At 36.0% G+C, this 20,832-nt stretch overlaps 2 protein-coding genes across 3 annotated transcripts in view; both read right to left on the bottom strand.

The window, feature by feature from the left end:
• Positions 1-1,495: 1,495 nt before the first annotated feature.
• RBP1 (retinol binding protein 1) lies at positions 1,496-19,099 on the bottom strand. The gene is made up of 4 exons (XM_084530047.1): positions 18,991-19,099; positions 18,203-18,381; positions 5,006-5,107; positions 1,496-1,744 (listed from the first exon to the last, which is right to left on the bottom strand). The coding sequence occupies exons 1-4, from the start codon at positions 19,061-19,063 to the stop codon at positions 1,691-1,693; spliced, it is 408 nt and encodes a 135-aa protein (XP_084386173.1). The 5' UTR covers positions 19,064-19,099; the 3' UTR covers positions 1,496-1,690.
• NMNAT3 (nicotinamide nucleotide adenylyltransferase 3) overlaps positions 18,361-20,832 on the bottom strand; it is a 31,624-nt gene continuing 29,152 nt past the window's right edge. The window contains exon 7 of one of the 2 annotated variants that reach the window (XM_084530044.1): positions 18,361-18,381. In XM_084530044.1, the coding sequence (XP_084386170.1) occupies positions 18,376-18,381 (6 nt within the window). In that variant the 3' untranslated portion in view covers positions 18,361-18,375. Of the gene's footprint in view, positions 18,382-18,935; positions 20,422-20,832 lie in introns of those variants that run through there. The other variant, XM_084530043.1, reaches the window with a different exon arrangement.

Genomic DNA, 20,832 nt, shown 5'->3' with positions numbered 1-20,832 from the left:
GCAGTTCCCAGTGCTATACATGTATATTGCCAAGAAATAAGCTACAAGAGAACCTAAAGGAGACAATTACATTATATATGTCTGTAATTCTAGGTTGTGTGAACATCTGTTGCAATAGTTACACAAGAATTTACCTGGGAGGGAGTATTTTTCACCTCTTTTGTTACACATCACATGGGGTTGTGTAAACCTTCATAGATAATATTGTCTGTGTACTTCCTTATGTAAAAGACAGAACTTTACAAAATTAAATTAGATGTATATTACAGTACATCTTGTGCCACATTTACAGTATAGAGTACAGTTGAAATACCATAGTTCAGAAAGTTTATCACCTCCACTGTACTAAATTCTTAGTTTACAACAAATGGTTCTGGACCTCCGTTTCTTCATTTGTTAGATCAGACTGGTAACATTTCTGAACAAGTTTAATAATACTGCATATTTTAGAGCTGTCTCTGGTTAGTAGAGAATGTCGTAACTTGTTCACATTTATGCAATGAATGTCTAAAATTTCTCTCAAGTCTTAGCACTGGGCTCCCAAAGCAGGCCAAAGCAATACTATGTCCAGGTTGCAGCACTTCGGAACATCTTGGACGCTGCCATAGCAACTTCCCCACTGATCAAGTCTCTGAAAATGTCTAATAACAGTTGTTGTAGGACACACTTTTAACAGTGTGCCTTCTGCTAAAGGTCTGATCCATCAGGCATCCTACATCCTTGAGTCTTTTTGAACGTGATGCGAGGTGCTGGTGCTAGCTGTATATCCAGTGTATTGACAGTCTGAAAATACAACTTTGGTTTATAAATCACTATGAATGTTTATAGTGACTAAGTCAGTGGTAGAAACTGCTAGGCCAATGCTTTGCTATACATATATGCTGCATAAGAACATGAACACAATGATGTGTCCTAATAAAATTTGCAAATGATACCATAGAAAGCAACGCTAGTCATACCTTTTGTTTGGCACGTGTACAATTATATAGTTTCTAACAGTGATCTTACTATTTGTTACTTCAGAATGGAAAAATAAATAAATTAATTAAAAAAAAAAAAAAAAAAAGAAAAAAAAAAAAGAATGGACAGACATTGGCTAAAGCATTTAGAAAGCAATTGCCCCTTGGCCATGGTTCTTTAAGTGCTATTTTTCTAGACTGCTGATCCATATCTTTACTTAATTTGGGAAATCAGACCTTCATGTTTGGTAGAATACTTTCAGTGAAGTATTGTTCCAATGGAGCTGATGCTAAAATTCTCACTGACCTCAGTGAAATCAGGATTTCCCATAAACCACATACTGCACTTTTTTCACTTCCCTACAACAATTCATTACCTGAAAACAAGACTACCTTAAGGTCCCTTGCTAAAGCTACGGAAGGGTGATTTCCATTATGAGTAAAGCATGTGCTCACAAGTATCTTGCTGTATACCAAACAGCCTCCATTTTGGTGTCGTCAAGAATTACAGTGCACACCCATTTAAAACGTTCAAAAACTTTAATGGGTTTTATTTTCAATTACTTCTTTAAAATAATTTGTTAAAAATATTTTATTCCAACTATACTGTTCTAATGTAAGCTTCATCTCTGTGTTTACTCTCTTGTCATTGACGGTCATTACTTGTGCTTGGAGATTTGGTGGCAAGTCTGTAAATTCTACTGTTCTTCATTTCTGTATCAGCCGTAGGCTCACTGTACCTTCTTAAAGACCTGCTTACACTTGACTCCACACACTCTTATTTCCTAGGAAGAGAAAATAATTAAAAAAAAAAACAAACACAACAACTTTTACATAGGACATGCATTATAAATTCACATATATGTCCAGCTTGAGTATGCAATTTCTTATCAAACTAGATTGTATAGCTTGTACATATTTTAGCCTATTTTTTAATCATAAAAGAAACTAGCAGGTTTGGGTTTACTTTCTGGAGAAAGGTGGAATAAGAGAAGTTATTTTGGGATCCCAGAATTTAAAGGGCCAAATGTGTTCCTGGTGCATTATTCACTATTTGTGTGTGCAACTGCTTAAGTCTTTGAAATGAGCGTTCTGTATTTTAGACACATGAACAAGTTATTTGGGGATGGATTTGAATAACAAATTCTGTATGTTGATGATTGGTAGTTCAAACCTACAAAACTAGAGAACAGCTGAAAGCACAGTCTAGCAACAGGGCAGTCACAGCTAGGAAAGGACATGTAATTGTATACGTAAGAGTTGAGCTAGGTCTATAAATCCCAGCATGGCAGCGAGTTTTGACTGACCTTGGCCATACTGGATGCCTAATGCTTTCCACTTGTCTTTTGTGTTCCACAATAGGTTTTTAAAAAATCTCTACTTGCTAATCATCAGGTCATAGTTACTTGCACATAAGCAGATACATTGATGTTTGTGTCTTGGGCATTGATTTGCGAGGCTTACTGTTGTCCACCTAGCCTTGCTGAAGATGCAGTTTAATTTTCTGTATTACTGAAACTGTTGAAGTTAGACCTGAGAGTTGCACACAATCTTTGTGGGGATTTGTGGAGGTGTTGACTGGTTTTGCTAGAAAAAGAAAATGGGTAGGGCTTCCTAAGGGACATAAAGACAAAGATTATGTGTGACCTAGAAGTAGGTTAGCGCTTCGTATTTCAAGATAAGACTTTTAATTAAGCTGTCTGAATATTTTGAGGAAATGGGGAGCAAAGTTAACTGGAAAGTTATGCCCATTTTCTTATGGGGGACTTTGATAAAATGACTTATTAAGAAGAACTTACACTGGATCAATAACCTTATTGGCATATGTTGCTAGCCTGCAGCAAGAGAAGGCGCTTCATGGTGAATTGATGAAACAAGCAGACTGATGCAGTGATTTTAGCTGGGACCTGTTTTGTTCACTTTATATATAGGTAACCCAGAAGAAAGAGTGTGCTGTAAGTGCTAAGAGATCTGCTGACAATGATAAAAATCTACAGAGCAGAAGCAATCAATACAATAGAAAATGGCAATAAAACTCAAAAGGAAATTGAGAATGGTCAAATAAGTCACTCACATAAAACAGAATCTAAAGAGGAAAAAGAACTACACAAAGTACAGACCATAGAATGAAATGGTGAAAATAGGAGGCGATAAACTACTAAAGGATGTGGTACTGCTTTCTACAGAACCATGGAAGGAATTAAATTAACACTTGGCTCGTTGTGTAAAGTTCAATAGGATCATAAAACTATCGAAGTATCAATTTTTTAGAGGTAACTGTCCATTGTACCAAAGTACTCTCAAGAGTACAGGACCTAGTAATCTTAGCTGGTCAAAAATAAGATACTAAACGGGACTCTTTTACTGAATGTTTAATGGACAAAGTTACACTAATGAGAATTCAGAGGAATAAAGAGGACATTTTTGAAGTTCATGAAACATAAAAAGTGATAACATTGAAATATTGGGAACTAGTCTCTAAAATACTTGGGTACTTCCCTTGCATGAAGGAACTTTGTACTGACTTCTGTGTACAGACAGATCATGGTAAATTGTACAAGTGCCAATTAGTGCAGTGATGCCCATGTAAGCTGGCAGGTATGAGACAGAACTCTCCACAGCCTTCTGAAGCAGCAGCCTCAGATCTGTCAGGTAACCTCAGGGTACCTCAGGGCACTAGACAACAATGTGTGAGCAATGGAATCTCATTTTATGACTTCTAAAATAACCCCCCTGACAGGTTCAGGCATAGAAAGGAGTCTGGCCTGGAGGTCCACGGCCAGGCTGCATGGCTAAAGCATGAATCAGAGTAAGGATACAGAAATCTGGGCGAAAGAAATTGGTGTTGGGGGCAGCGAGTGGGAAGAGAGAATGAGTGCAGAGCTGTCAAGGGACAGGGACTAGGATTTGCCAAAACGGAAGCCAAAAAAAAAATCTAAGAGCAACTAGTGCCATCGCTTCATGTGAGTTGAGTGCTGCAGGGAGTAAGTTGAGCTTCAAGGCCAGACAGTGTGGGGCTAATTACAACCCCTGTACCAACAGAGAACCTGGAAGGGCAGCTGCCTGCGGTCACAGCCCCGACTGTTGTGAGTTTGGGAGGCGGTGTGCAACTACTGTAGCCTGTTTGTGTGCAGACAAGAGGGAATGCATATACACAGAAAATTTTGGAGTCTCTTTTTCATAGGTTCACCTCTGCTTTCATTGAGACCATGACTGCAGCTGTAAAGTTACTTCCCTATTTACCTGCATTATATCAGATGGCAAGGTCTATCACATACATTCATTTTCCAAACTGTTTTCTGGGACTTCCAGTACTTCCTGAAACTTGTGTGTAGTAATAAGGGGCTTTGGGAACTTTCACAAAGATTCATTTATAACTCCATTACTGATTTGAAAAAGAGAACATTCATTTTAAATGCTGTGTGCTAATAGTACTGATCAGTGGAATGAAATTGAAGTTGGATTTTATTATCTCAGCAGGAAGAGTTCATTTTACCCACACTGATGAGAGAGCGAGGATACTATGAAGAGCTGTGTAAGAAAAGAATAGACGTCTTCTTTCAAATCCTGATAACTTAGAAAAGATAGAAATGGTGATCTGAGAGAACATGACATGTTAGAAAACTTAATTGCTGTTTTAGTTCTCTAGGCTATAATACAGTCTAGCCTGTAATTATTTTAGAAGAACAATGGTATATTTCCCCCTTATGGCTTACTGTTGGATGTGTACTTTCACAAGTTCCCATACTGTGTATTTTATAAAATGTACAATAAATGTCTTCCTCAGTGTAAACATTTCAAACTGCTCTGTTCAGACAGACAGTTAACACAGAAAGAGTACTACACTGAAATCAGGCAATCTCTGTAAGGAACATAGAAGAATAATGGTGCCAAATGAAACGATTGCTTTAGAAAGAAGTCAAATGCAGCAACAACTTAATTATGTCAAAGAAAGACAAGATAATATAGCACACAGCTTGCTGCATTACATCTAGCCATTTGAATAAATAATAGGATGGTGTTTGAAACCTATTACATGATCTTACCAGGTGCATTTCATCTCCTTCAATCCACTGAGTCCAGCCACGATCTTCTTTTTCTCCTTTCTGTACGCAGAGAAGCTTATCTCCCTCCCAGGATACTGTGGTCTAACAAAACAGGCATGTTCAGTGCTGCTGTAGCATTTCCTGATATTATGATTAGTTTGCTTAAAGAAAACCTACTCTATGTTATAATAAAAGATTAATGAATTTCATAAGAATAATTGCAGAGCATTATAATAATTAAGATAATTATAAAAGATATGAGCTTAAATGGCAAGTTGTTGTGCAACTGCCTGTCAAAACTCAGAAGGGTGAGATAAACTGTTTAACTGTAAGAAAACAAACAAACAAAAAAAAACAACCATAAAAATCGTTGTGTGAAAGTGCACTCCTTTCTCCTTGCTAACAAACACAACATCAAAAGGGATGTGCAGCTGTATTTGTAAGAGGAGCTAAAAACCTGAGATTCAGTTTCTTTCCACCATACAAAGGATTGTCCAGCTGCCCTACCCAAACATAATTCCCACATACTGGCAGCTAGGGATGCACGAGAAAGGCTTTTACTGCATTTTTTTGTTTTTCTTTAATATATGCATATATGCATATGTATATATACATATATTTTTATATATGTGTATATATATATACACACATATATACATATATTTCCCCCCCCCATGTCTAAATTTGTCATCCATGATAGAGCAGAGTGATTTGGAAGTATCAGTAAATTGATAACTTTGCCATAATCCTGCTTTGCCTAACAGTAGCTGAAGAACTACTTGAGCCAGGTTTGGCAGAATAAGAGTAAGGTGTTGCAGGATTCATCACAGCACTTTTATGAACACCTGTGCTGCCCTGAGTTATTGATTAATAAAAATACTGGAATGTATGAGGGTGCATCTTTCAGCTTGTTGCTGTGGTTAGTATTTACTAACGATTTGATTTCACCCCTCCTTAAAATAAAGAGAGCAATATTTTGTAATTTTTTTTTTTTTTTTTTTTTTTTTTTTTTTTTTTTTTAAGAAGTGAAGACAAGAGCAGTGGCAATTTATAATGCAGTTCTGGTGCTGCAAAAGCTTAGGATAGTTGAGCATCAATATTAGCACACTGCTTTTAAATCAGCTTGTGTGAAGTGAATCTGAGGACTAACTACAGAATTACTGTCTACCTTGTTAAAGCCTTCAAGCCAGTACCTGTGTAAGTAGCCAAATATGGAGACAAGATATCCTGTTTGATTTTTAAGAGAAGTCAGTCCACATTTGTTATTCTGGGAATTACAAGTTCAGCATTCAAGAACTGCACAGTGCTATTTATTAAATTTGTGTATGTCACAAACAATTCTTAAATGATAACCACGAGAGCCACCATCTATAAATGAGTACAGCCAGCAGTCCCCACCCATGGGAAGCTTTAGACTAAACAAGCATGGAAAATGAACCACTAGAAAGAGTGCCAGCATAGATAATCATAAGCAAGGCATTATTAGTACTCCTATACAGTCTGTTTGCACCACACAGGGTTTCTTAAAGACAGACTTTTTTGTCCTTGCTAAAAATCTCTCATTTGTAGAATGCATTGCCAAGTTGTTCTGTCTCTCCTGTAAAATAATGTATTTAAACCTAGTAGTAGATAGCATTTTTTTTTTTTAATGTTTTCTTTTAATGTTTAAAATGCTCACGCAAGAAGGGACAACACATTGTGGCAAAGCTGTATTTAAGAGAGTTATTGTAATCACCATAGTTTATATCCTTTTCCATATCTGTTTTGATTTTATGCATGCCCATTTGGAAAGTGGAGGGAAACAAATAACACTAGTTAACATCTTAGACTTTCTGATGATTCTCAGCATCACTACTATATCAGAAAGTGAAGATTATTTCTTCCAGTGATCAGACAAAAGGGATACTGTGGAATAAATCAGTTGTATGTGTAGCTTTGCTTAGTACCAGTACTTATTTCTATCCCTTGAGTACTAGCTCAGCATAGCTGAGTCATTAGATTACCTGTAAAGTTTTATTTCATAGGTTTATACGTGAATTCACAGGCAATATACAATGATAAAATAAGAACTTTATTAACACTACTAACATGCAAAGTTAGCTCTGGAAGTTACTAGTCCTGATAATACTTCACTAGCTTAGTACACTTGGGGGCAATAGAGAAACGTTTGTAGCAACACAAAGAAATGTTAACTTTTTCAGCCTCTAAGGGTTTTAAAAATTGTTTCATCTCAGGAAACAACAATTTTTTTCTCTTGCATTTTGTTTTTTCAATCAAGATTAGATATCGCTTTTGGTGACTTGGTGACAGTCATGAAAAGTAAAATATCACAGACTGTTAACCAAGCTGTTTTATCAGAATTCCCAGTTGTCATCCTTTGCCCTCCCTTTCAGGCATATAAATACTGAAGGGATGTGAGTAAACCATACAGTTTCTGATTTTTGTATGTGGCTCTTTTGCTATGAAGGTTATAAAGGACAGAAAGTAGTGCTAGAGAACACAACATTTTCTCTTTGTTAGCAAAAACAACCGTTTTATGACAGTAAGATTAATCAGTAGTATTTTTATCTTTTCTTTCTTTAGATCAAACTCTAAAGTCGGAAATAACAAAAGACCCAAATAATACAAAAGACAGAAGTTCCACTTTTACCTCAAATCAAAGAGAACAATACGCTCTTCAATTCCAAGTATCTCTACAGAGACACACAGAGGATGGAATTGTTACAGCTGGTGTATGTGCGGCCAATAGCCCACTCTTTACAAACAGCCAAGATACAACAAAGCTTGCCTTACAGCATTTCCAAATATTTGAGTCAGAACATAATAACAACATTCTAAAAATACCATTGTAGGGCAACTTTTGGTAAATATTGGCCCTTTTATTGTACGTAAGAGCAATGATTTAGAGTTTACCATTTGGTGTATAAACTCTCCTTTCCTTGTGAATACAGAATATCAGTTCAGTGACTACTGACTGGGAGAAATACTGTAGCTTCAAAAAATGTAGGATATTTTCTGGGTTCATACCCAGATGAACCCAGATACTCCATACCTTAAGTGAGAAAATGAACTATTTATGTCTTCCTCACCATTTTCCACTTTCTCCAGGAAGACCCCTTACATTTTTGTGTTAACCTAATGACAGTATATGGGCAACAAAGAAAAAAAAAATATGTCTGGAAGAGAAAAAAAATTGTGGGGAGATACTGTAGGCAATCAAAATCTCCCAACAGGGAGTGCTTGAATTCCCTTAGATATAACATCTGCCTTGAAAAACTGTACTGTGCTGATATATTTTTTAAAAGCTTTATTCTTCCAGACTGATCTTTTCCGTTGCATTTCCAAAAGATGGACAGTGTGAAAGAGAGTGTTAGAAATGTATCATGTGTCATTAGTCTGTGCATCATTTCACTGAGCTACATGAACACTAGCACCATGCAGTAATTAAAGGAGAATATTGATCAAGGGTTTCTTACGCATGTTCTTGAGTCTCTTACTGCCTGATCAAACTTAAAACTTAAGACGAATACACACTAAGTGAAATAGATTTAATTCTGTAGACAACTTCACCAGAAAATGATGATTAATGTGATTAGTGGACAATGTGATAAAAAGTACTGAAGGAACACAAGGAAAGTTAACAGGAGATAAAGTTAGCCTTGCCTCAATTTAACTTGTCTCAAAAATTCTAACCAACAATACTGCACCTCTTTGGGATTATGTACTTGGTTACATACTCTTGAGGTATAATAATGGGGCTTATCTGGGAGGTGAGGATGACAAACCAAGGCAATTATCTGATGAGGCTCCACTGGATTAAACATTGTAGTTAAGTCTCTATTGGAAGAGGCCAGTATCATACCAGTGGTCCCAAAGACTGATGGTTTTTCTGCCTGAGCACCGCTAGGTAGAAACAGATTACTTTACAAAAAAAAGAATTATACTTAATTCACTAATTATATTATCATCTTTGAAGCCTGAAAATACAGTAAATATTTAAATTTTCTTTAGTTTTATTATATGATTTATATGGTTTTACACTATTTTTGTGCACTTAGGTATTTTTCTTTTATTACCTGGCCCCTCACATACTTCTGTTAGTGATTTATGAAGATTTCAGTTACAACACTGTAGTCCTTGAAATAAAAAGTAGAATAAATGAAAATTAAAGTACTCTCATTACTGTTTTCAATTATGAGACAGAGATTTATTAAATGAAATATTTAGCAAAAATAAATCTATCAAGTATGTATTTGCATTTTCTCTAGTTGCAGTAACAGTAGTGAAGTCTTGCAGAATTACAGTAGATATTACTTTCAGCTTCTAGTGGTAAATCATATTGACCCACAGACAGAGATATTGACTCTTGTAATTTACTGAAATACTCATAAAACAAACTAATTTATCAGAAAACTTTGCACTTCCCAGTTAGGTCTAATTGCAAGAACATCTGATGCTGGCGCTGCACAATGTTTCTCATTCCCATGTTAGCTGTTCCTAACGTACTTGTTGGTGTTGTGCACTATACAGCTGAAGATACCTAATGCATTTTACAGATGAATGAACTATAATATTTTTATAAGTAGTCCATGAGCATATTTTTGCTGATGCTATATAGATTTTTGACACACTGCATTTACAAATATGAATTGCAGCTACCACCCTTCATCAAAGATGTGTTATTGATTTTCTATCTTCAGGAGAAACACAGCTGTACAAGTTCTATTTTTCTTCTACTTCCCTTCACAGTGCTGTCTCTATATTATGGTGCAGCAAATGACCGCAGTGCCCTACAACTGCATGACACAGGTCATTTTCCTTCTCAATCCAGTAATTCTGTGTTTATGAGAATAACTAGTCATTTACAACTGCAATTATGATTTAAGAAAGATCGAACAATGAAAAGAAGTTGTTTAGGTCAGATGACAGAGGAAAATCCAGTTCAAGCTGTGTCCTGTAGTATGCTTTTAGATAACACCAAAGGAAATACTCTAGTATTTTTGGTCAAACATAGCTATGTATCCAACTAGATATTTATTAGATGCTCAAGATAAAGTATTTACATCTCAACTAAGTATCGAAGTGATATAAAAACATCTGATAAGTAGTTTTCAGGGGGAATTTTTCATCAACTGAAGTGCTGATGGAATAAAATGTTGGTAACACAAACAATAAAATATAATGGTGAAAGTGCATTCAGTAAGGTCATAGTCGCTACCTGTTACTTTCTGTGTCATAGGCATGCTGCACACTGCTAATGGGAGGGCTACAAACATGTTCAGTTTGTCATCTCTCCAGCCTGTAAGTCCTTTTTATCACATCAAGTCTGTATCTGCAGCTTGTTGACAGATTGTTAAACTATTGAGAAAAGAGCAGATTCAAGCAAAAAAATACTTGATACACTAATATTTTTCTATTTTTCTTCCAATTCCATAACTGAAATTAGGTAAATAAGTTTATTTCTAAGAAAAGTCAGATCCAGGAATACTGGGAACATGCAGAAAATCAAATGAGGGAATGAAAAATATAGGTAATTTTTCAATGAAACCTAAGTTAAACAAGATTATCTACCCAGAAAAGTTTAGACATTCCAGAGCTGAAAAAGTAAACTTACCATTAAGACATTCAGTCTACTTTGTAAGTCTATTTGAAGAAGTCCCCCGTTTTCTTATAATTACTTTTTCAAAGTAGACTTTCTAATTTATGTTTACTTCAGCTGTTCATTGCTTTTACAAACTTTTGAAGCAAGTCTCCGTAAATTAGGTACTTTCTTTGCTCCCTACATGTGCTATGGTAACAGCTCTGTTAATGCGTGAGCTACCACACTACAGACCTTGAACGAAAAATCCTGGAAGATACATGGAGATGTATCAGGCACTGAAAAAATGAGAATCAATTAGGAAATTGATTAGGAATCCATTAGGAAAAGGCCTCTTCATCTTTCCTAGTAGCCCAGTAATGTTTGATGGTTTTATTTCTTGTATTTTTTTGACCTGTCCTGATTCTTGATAGTGTTTGGGCTCTGAGATACCGTATCTGAGAACAAGGTAGCGCTATACTGGAAAAAAATAAATGGCTTCCTATGAGGTCACTATCATAGTTAAGAACGCAAATGGAAATACTGCTAATTTTCACAACACATTATCAATTTACATGGTCAATTGGTTGTAAAGTATAAATCCTTTGAAAATATATATGATCTTAAAATTTGATTCAAAAATATAAACGGCCTACATCTCACTACTTCTCAACTTATTTTAATTATATTAAGAAGGTATCAAATTTTCTTGTTAACATAAAAACAGCTTAGGATGATACAGATAAGCAGCTAAAAAAGCAGCATTGCCATCTGAAAAAAATCACATACAAACTACAGAAGCATTTCTTATTAGCCATGGAATTTATTCTATTGAAAGAAACTTACTGATTGCTTATTCTGTTCATAACCATTCCACGCACTCCAGGCTCTTTTCAAAATTTAACAGAACCTATTCTAGTAGTATTGAAAATAGAGATATGAAGTTACCATAGTTTTAAAAGATCTAACAGAAGTAAGGGTTCAACGTGGTGTTTCCCAAAGAACCAAGTCTCTAAACAGAAAATCTGTGGACTAATTATGTCTCTTCTACAGGAAAATATCTAGCAAACATTCACCAACAGAAAAATTAGTGGTAGGATTCCTGCACATCATCTCAAGATATTGTTGTTGGACAAAGGCTATACATATTTAGCTATCCTTTAGCTGGGGAGGATGGTAAAGACTGTCCAGATCTTTCCTTCCCATAACAACTTCAGTTCAACCCTGCAGAAGCACCTATAAATCTAACCTCCTATTTAATCCTTCCTGCTTTAAGCCAAGCAGCAACAGATCTCCTGAAGTTAGCTAACAGGAAAAGGATGGTGGCACAATACAACACATTTCTCATTACTTTGAGGGGCTGGTGCATGACATATCATAACGGGTACCTGTAGCTATAGGACTCTGAAATATGCCTGTGCCATTCTGAACCTGCTCAGATCATTACTGAAAGACAAGCTGGTTATACTGCGGGCATTCCGTACCTGACTGATAAGCTTACTGAAGTTCACTGTAGTCAAAATATCAGACTCTTGCATAAGCAGTGTTTTGCTTCTGTGATTGTCACCATCTCCATTGCTAGCAAACAGAATTGTAATGACAACTTTTAGATCAAAGAGTAAGCTGCTGTAGCACAGGGTCTTAAAATGTTGAACACTGTTGTTCTAAATGTTATTTTGAATTCTTGCTCATAAGAACAATGAGGGAAGGCAATGACTGAAGACATATGCCAGGCTCCAGGCTATGCAGGTGACAGCATGTGGGAGAAAGAATAGAATAAGTATTCTGGGTAGTATATCAAGTTTTATTTCTTAGGAATGGTAATCTTTTTTTCTTACTGAAATAAAACTGTAAGAATCCATACAAAAATAGGATGACTTGCTTATATCCTACATCAGAAGAAACAACAAAACAATAAATCCAATTCACTTTGTGCAAGGATCAGAATCAATTCTAAGACATTCACTGTTTAATTTGATGTGTGTAATTGAATTACCCTATGTACAATTGCATCTTGCTAAATTTACAGAACACTAATGGTTTGTCATTCAAAATCCAATTTGATAAGTTGGGTTCTCCAGTTTTCACCTGATTCTTTGTGATGGCACACACTGCATTCATCATTCTCTGAACTTTTCTGGATGCACACAAAGCTGAAATACTATGCCCATCCAAAACCTCCTTGCCCACAACACTTTCAGAACATTAGCCGTTGTTTTGTGAGTAACTAGCTCAAACTGTTGGTTAGCCTCAGGTATTCGGTATGAATCCCGGACTACAAGCTTTGAAGTTAACGATATCTTTATGCATACGACAAAATGTTCTAGAGATCTCATCTGACATCATTATGTAAATGTGCTGAACAGATCACTTACAGATAACAAGCAGTACTGCCAAAAGGCCAAGTAATGTGGGAAAAACAAAAACAAAACAAAAAACACCACAAAAACACAATACCAACAAAACAAGACAGAAAAGAAAAATGGGAATAGCATCTCATTAATGAGCCTCAGGGAGTGAGAGAGGCAGAGTCAGATCCAAGAGTGGAACTTTGTTCTCTGGTTGACTGGAGAACCATTCTTCCTCACCTGGAGACAGTAGTTTGTAAAAGGTCAGGAGTATCAACACAAAACTACGTGAAGACTACTTCCTTTGAATTAAAATCACAAGAAGTCAGAGATTATTTCAAGAAGCAACTGGGGAATTTACATTTCTGCAGAGAGAGGGAGCAGTAGATTTGAGAGAAGAATAGTGTGTATATATATACACACATAAGTACAGCCAATCATAAACACATCTCCCAGCAATACTCATTCTAGAACAATGCTTCTTCCAATATAGTATATGAGAAAACACTTACAAACCCAAATCCATAAACTGAAGTAATTTTTAAAAAGAAAACGAAAACATTTGAAGATGTGAAGAAACCAAGGATTTGAATCAGAAGGATCAAGTAAAGACATACACTGCCGATCTTGCATCTTACTAGAAAGACAACTCATTTTGAGTCTTCTCATCCTGTTGAGGATCCCTAGTGAAATTCTAAGTATCACTGGTGATTGCTTTTTTGACAGCAAAGTAATCATTCCAATACCTATTCTAAACTAGATTAACAGCTGTGAATTCCATTTGTGGAATAGAGGAACCCTGCCTAAATAACAGTTAAAAAAGTTTAATGAGCCATGTAATTTTATAATAGGGCTTTATTCTGACCTTGCAGCAGTATAAATCAAATTATACCCAGAACAACTAAACTTTATTGTGTTTTCCCTGAATATAAACTAGACAGGAATCAGTTTCACATCAGGCATGTTTATTGTTTAAAACAGAGCCATGATCAACCTCAAAGACTCTGCCTCAAGTAAGACCTTTCACTAGGATATGGCACGTGCAACTGACAGAATGGTTGCTCAGATGCCTGTGGACAATCCGTATGAGGCTGTCTAAACATTAAATGACTATATACTTTCAGGAAATTATTCCACATGGTAACACGTATGATTGATCTGTTAAGTGAATTCCAAATCCCCCCACCTCCCATACACCCTACTTCTGACTGACATACCAAACAAATGTGCTGTGAAGGTGCATAAAGTTAACTTTTCTGTTTCATGTCAGATCCTTCCCCATTCTTACATTTACTGTTAACATATTTTACATCGTAGGCATCTCCTCGGCTTCCCTGTTTATTACTGACTGTGAGAAAGGGAAGTAAAATTATCTGAGGATGAACGGGACATGCTTTTAGAGACAGATATCAACTAATTATTGTTTCAATAAGCTTTTGCCTCTTTGGTGCACAACACAATTTTTCCACAGTAAAGCTCACATGCTTGAAACAAGGTTTTATCATTAGTGTAATAGCTAAAATGCTTGCTAAATTAATTGTAACTAGAGACTATGGAATTTATCTTTAAAATTAGGAAATTTCATGATGGGGCTGGAGATTTCACTGAGAATGAAGATAGCACAGTGAAATACTCACTTCAGGCAATACCTAAGTCATAGTTACATATAAACTTCAAACTTCTGTCTTTGTACACTAACACCTAACATATGCTACCAGTTAAAACCAAAACCAAACTCTTGAAAGTAGTGGAAACTTTAGCACATGGTCCAATTCAAATATCACATCACATGAGAAATAATGTGATACAATGTGTAGAAAGAAGGCCAGAACATTAATATTGTAATTTGCACCTTGTAATGTCTGCAAAGAAAAGAAGATGCTCCTGAGTAAGCAAACTTCTATTTTATCTTTGTAGTTCAAATTGCCAAATGTTTTAACAACCCTTAAGTATAACAATTAAACTTGCAGAAACACATCTTTCATGAATGTGCCAAACAGAGAAACTCTAACTTCCACCTAGGAGATAAAATCTCTAGGGAAAAGCTCTGGGAGAAGTATGATAGCATCAGGAGCCATACATCTTGTCTGCATTTCCTAAGAGACAAGGCTGTGCGGCAGCATGTCCCATGCACTACTGATAGTGCTCGGAACACGTGGAGTAACAACTGCCTTTAGGCAGCACTTTGCGCTGTCATTAGTGCTCTCTCCTGTATGGTCAACTATCCTAATCTTTGGTTTTACAAAACAGAGAAAATCTAAGTTCTAAAGAAGCAAATTTTCACTTCCCTAGAGAAATAAAACTGTAAAGGAGCTGATATCACCAACTGATGTTATTTATATCCCTTAAGAAAACAGAATCACCTAAAAATGAGTGTCAGAAAAAAGTGACAGTTAAAGGTAAAAACAAAATAAAACAACTGAATCTGCTAAGGTTTATCCAGCTGAATTAACTCCCTGTTCCAAGTTCAGATGTTTCCAGCAGTGACCAACTACAATAAGGAAAAAAAAAATCCAAAGTGAAGTCAAGGAGGAATCCCATACCATCACAGGAGTATTAATCCCTATTGTCATAACTTCAACTTTCTTCTAAAATTAGAATCAGCAAAAGTTTTTAGCCTTTACTCATCATAGACTATTGATGTGGAATTATTGTAATTATACTGTACCCTGACAGACTCAAAGGTGTATTTTACAACTGAAAGGTGAACAAAGTTTCAGTGAATTACAAACCAGATCCAACGTGTTCACTGTGCTAATATTATTTTTACTGATGTTAACTCTAGTTAGATGACTCTTAAAATGTATTTTTCATTAAAAGAAACATGATCCATGAATGATTTCTAAGGTTATTTTTACTAGTCTCATGATGATTGCTCTGCTTTATAAAACTAATGTTTAATGTGTAATTTGTCTTATCCATGTTACTTTGTACTTCTAATGCGTTGAGCTTCTTGGAAGAACAGCAGGATAGCAAGGAGAGAACTTGCCCAGTGGTCTCCTCAGTTCATAATATAGATAAATGATTCATAATCTCTCCCATTAGACAGATTGAGTATTAATGATTAAGCCATTTATGGTGTGCAGTTTCACAAGCTATAGATGAAGAAACGAAACATTAAGAATCACATTCAACCTTTGTTTTTATGGTGGCTTTCCTCGTAACACCAGTCAGGGAGTGTTCCAATATCTCTTGCATCACCTCCATGACCCTTCCTTAACAAGGCTTCCAGCCCGTTGGAGTTATTTCATTGCAAACTGCAAGCCTGGCCTGACGGTACAGTTATCAGATTTGGACTGAAGTGGCTTCCAAAAAACAGCTCCTTGTACTGTTTTCCTTTGGAAAAGCTGTGGTTTCACCAAGAAAATAAATCTTTAGTCAGAAAATTGAACTATAAAGTATGATACATTGCTACAAGGCAACAGTCACAAAGAGTGACCTTAGTTTTAGGGCTGCAGTTGGTATCTGCTTATGATGTGGGAGGTCAAGAAGAGATACTGAAGACTTCTGAAAGCTTTAGTGAAGTTGTATGTCTAAGCCATTCTCAACAAAGAAACAACCAGTTAGAGTTAGCATGACTTTTTTTTTTTTTTTGAAAAGGCAAGAAGATGAAGCTACCTCCTCTTTCCAAGGTTGAGTGATTTTGCACTAAACAATCAATAGACAAATTGTTTAAGCAACACTTGAAATCAGGGTGATCTGGGTTCCACCCCAAATCTAATACCTGCTTTAGTGACTTGAATAGTCTCTATATTCTTCTTTCTAATTCAACACTTTGAATTCTTCCCCATCACTCAATTTAGCAAAATAGGGTAGCTAATACTGACCTGTTATAAACAGTGAAGTGTTAAGGATATTTTTCAGTGAACTTTCAGAAGTTGTGCCGTATTTGTTCAGCATTTCAAAAGCATGGCTGGTCAAGGGCCACATTTTCATGTCTTCTGAATCAGCTTTTTCAGCACACCAGTTGCCTGACACAGTTTATGAGAACTCATTGCAGGTATATGCTAGCACAATTACTTCATTCTGACAAGCAGAGGATGTTTTAGTCTGGAGCTCAATGGTATTTAAGTATAGATAATGCTTAGCTGAAAACAGTTCTGTACTCACACAAACCAGCAGTTCACTGAATTAAACATGGAGTACTCAGACATTTTTAGCACTTCAGTAGATGACTTGAACATTGCTAACTATTGCTATCTTTGACAGTACTTTAGCCACCTAAATTTTTCCTTAGACTCATAACTGGTGGATCTGGACCACATCACCTTGGTGAAGAGCTTTCCAGTAATCAAAAATGCATTATGACATTATGCCACTTTCCTTTACACAAATATACTTTGATTCTCCCATTTGTGACTTTTGTATTCTGTACTCTATCGTGTTTCTACCTTCTCTAACAAGGAGTACAGAGGGGTTAGCTGAGGTCCTTGCTTGCTGATTAGTGGTTGTTTTTTTTTTTTTTCCTGGTCTTTGGGATCCTTCATTTCCTGCATTACTATTACCAGAGCAAAAGTAAATGTATATACCCTAACACTGGAGAACAGTACTTTGTAAATGGCAGTATCTATCTATGAATGGAAACCTATTAATTCCATTTTATATAATTACTCCTCTAGTCTCTCCTGAAATAATTCTTGTGCTTATCAACTTCTTCACCATGGGATATTGCAGGCATCATGCCCTTGAACTAACAGGAAAAAAAAACGTCCAGTCATATTCACCTAAAGAACTTTGTATTCTCAAGTTCTCTCTGTTAATTGGTATTTATAAGTCACAAGTTAGAAAACACCATCTTTCTGGCAAGCAAAAAGAGCTCATAAGGCAGAGTTCTTGGTGTTTGCTTATTGACTACAAAGATCTGTTCCAGAAGGCTAATTAACGCATCTGCTCTACCAAATACGCACAGAAAGGAAGGAGCACAAAAACAAGAATAAGAAAAGCAGCAGGTTTCTAAACACTTGGCCATTGTTGCACATGGGGAAGAGCACCTAGACCTGCAGCTGTTCTTGTACTGTAAAATATTAGTCTACCAAGAGATTCTGAAAACTCAAATGTAAATATCTTTCTGTCCAACAGATATCCCTGTGTAATTGAGTAACATTTAATTGAAATTACTATTAATTCATTGAAAAAAGTCACAGGAATAATTTTAGGAACAGACACATAAAATGGCTTATAGATGTTGTCTGTGCAAGGCCTTGGATTATTAATAGTCTTAATAGTCTTTTTTTTTTTTTTTTGGTTAGTTGTTACAGTTCTAATGCTTACCATGCATTTGCGATCATCCACCCCAGCTAAATCCTCCTCAAACTCCTTCCCTACATCAAATTCCATGATGTAGTTTCTAAAAGTGCTTAGCGTTTTAATGATCATATGATCCCCATTCTGAAGGATTTCTTTGTCAGGTTTTAGCAAGTTTGCTATTTTTCTTACAGCAACATTTACATCTGAAAAAGAAAAAGAGTTATTTTAATCCAGAAAAAGTCTACCACAAAAGCAGGCTTGTAGCTCTTGGGAGGACTAAAATGAACATGGATAAATAAACATCCAGATCTTTCAGGCCAGATTGCTTAAAAGGAAAAATCCATAGCCTAATTCTTTTAGCTTAAATAAGTTTGTCTTGATTTGCTGATTATGTGGAACCCTACAAAACACCACTTGTATTTCACAGTTACTAAGGGTATCAGTATTTCTATAGAACTATTAGCATTTTGCATGCTTCATCAAATGTAAACATGCAGAATTGCATCAAGTACATCATTGCCTCCTTAGCACACATGAAACTTTAAGATTATGGTTGGGTTTGAAATTTGAAATCTGCCACTTACCTCTTTCAGCTATGTAGTTTAATCACTGTAAAATTAATCGTCAAGATGTTAAAAAGTAAAGACTGCTTAAGACAATTTTGCATACAGCAATTCTTACAGTGTATTCCCAAAATAAATATTTCTCGCAAAAATGATTTATGACTGTACAAAGAAAAATAGGTTCATGTCACGACTAAGACAGGTAGCATTTATTGATTATTTATCAAAGAAACATGAAAGGAAGCTTACCCAGTGCTTTCAGATACTCCTCAAAATTGTCATTGCTGATCATTTTCCAGTAACCATTAAAATCTGCAGGCATCCCTACTTTGGGTAATTGTTGAAATAAAAGACTCAGAACAGCGTGTTGATTCTGCACCTCACAGCTCACTGCCTTTCTTTGTGGCAAGTTTGAACTCTGGTTTCTTTTATCTGTTTTTTTAGACCATGTAGCTATGCAAGTCCTTCTAATCCGATTATTGTTGAAGTGTTGCCTTTAAATCCTTCCACAAAGCTGAACTTCTGAGATTTCTAATGACACCACGATAACTTGATATAAACAGAATGAAACATTCACTTTCCTTATAGCTTCTGGAAGGCCACTGATTATCTAGAGATCCATTTTAACCATATTAACTCTTCATTTTTCAAGCTACTCAAAAGTAAGATCTTTTAAATGGCTTTAGTTTAAGTTATTACCTAAACTCACAGAGGGTATGCACCAGTGTATTTTTGTTTTTTCTTTTTAGGCACATCCTACTTGCTTATGTTCCAGCTATTTTATGCTACCTTCTATTTGGAAAACAATCATAAGACCTTTTCAGTGGAAGCAATCTGTATCTGACATTAACTTGTTCCACAAGCTCCTTAATTCTACCCATAGAAGCTGTAGGGCCGGCTGAGGGCTCAAAACAGGCCAGTTAGGTGGAATCTTGCATTAAGAAGCTGTGGTTAACACCGTTCGTAATAAATGCTGCATCACAACACAGTGCATGCTCTCAGTTAATTTAAACACTGGAACACAGATTCACTTCTTATTTGCCTTTTTCAGCCAAATTTAGTTCCCTAATGTCACTGTTGTGTATGTTGTGTAAGCTGTGTATGCCCATGTTTCCACCCTCCCCCAGTACAGCACTATACTACGTGAGCGGAGTTCTTTATTTCAAAGGGATAACATCCAAACAATTCTAATGCACTAGACCAAAGGTCCTTGCAGTTCCAATCCCTGATTCTGGCAGTGCAAAAGAATAACTCTCCTACATTTTAGTAATTTGTAGAGCAGGAACCTTCCAAGTCAAACGTGTGCTTTTATGTCAAAAAATAATTTGCATGTTAGTGCCACTACAGTAAGTGTCAAATGCTAGCAATCACTCAGTGACAAGACGTAACGGTAATTTGCTTTCAGACAAGCCAGTAGCTAGTTTTCAACATAAAGTCCGTTGCAGTAGTGCGTATTCTACTACACCATGGTTTTATGCAGATCTGTTTAAGAAGTAAAAAAGGAACTACACCTTTCTAAAGCCTCAAGTCAGGTTTTTGGCTGTTTTCCTTCCTCTTCCTTGAGTACAGGAAAATCAAAGATACTGCAGTGCTTTTATAGCAACCTTCACATGCTCGTTGTTGCTCACAGAATAGCTATCCCCCTGATATTCTTTGAAGGTGTCTTCTGTTAAAAGTGAGCTAGATTGGATCAGAAAAATAGGCAATCAACATAAAAAGAGTAGATTTGTCAAGCTAGCCTTAGTGCTCAAATACTGAGAAAGCCTCTTAGCTATTTTAATATATTTTCCCTCATGTCTTTTCAAATGGTACAGTTTAAACTCCATGCTGTTATCATCACAGTACTTCTCTATTTTGGCACAAAACCAGTATCTTTTCCATTTTATTTGTTCATCAATACAGAGGACTATGCTGAATTAATGGTTTTCTTTACAAACAGATGCACCTAGTCTAAGTAACAGTTCTGAAAAGAACAACTTATTGAAACTTTAGTGTGTTATATTCAAACTGCAATGAAGAGTGTTTCTTTTTTTCCTTCCTTGCTTATATGATACCACCTTTTCCTATCACTTACAAGTAAATACACCTGTA

The sequence above is a fragment of the Aythya ferina genome (genome assembly GCF_964211825.1).
Source record: "Aythya ferina genome assembly, chromosome: 9".
Lineage (NCBI taxonomy): Eukaryota > Metazoa > Chordata > Aves > Anseriformes > Anatidae > Aythya > Aythya ferina.
This window is presented reverse-complemented; position numbering and strand designations above follow the sequence as displayed.

Bases quoted from the DNA above. Each gene is read 5' to 3' on its own strand.
- RBP1 (XM_084530047.1), bottom strand. From the start codon at position 19,063: ATGCCTGCAGATTTTAATGGTTACTGGAAAATGATCAGCAATGACAAT. The intron at 5,108-18,202 runs GTAAGCATTAGA...CTGTTTTGTTAG, and splicing joins TGGATGATCGCAAATGCATG to ACCACAGTATCCTGGGAGGG. The intron at 1,745-5,005 runs GTAAGATCATGT...TTCTCTTCCTAG, and splicing joins AAGGAGATGAAATGCACCTG to GAAATAAGAGTGTGTGGAGT.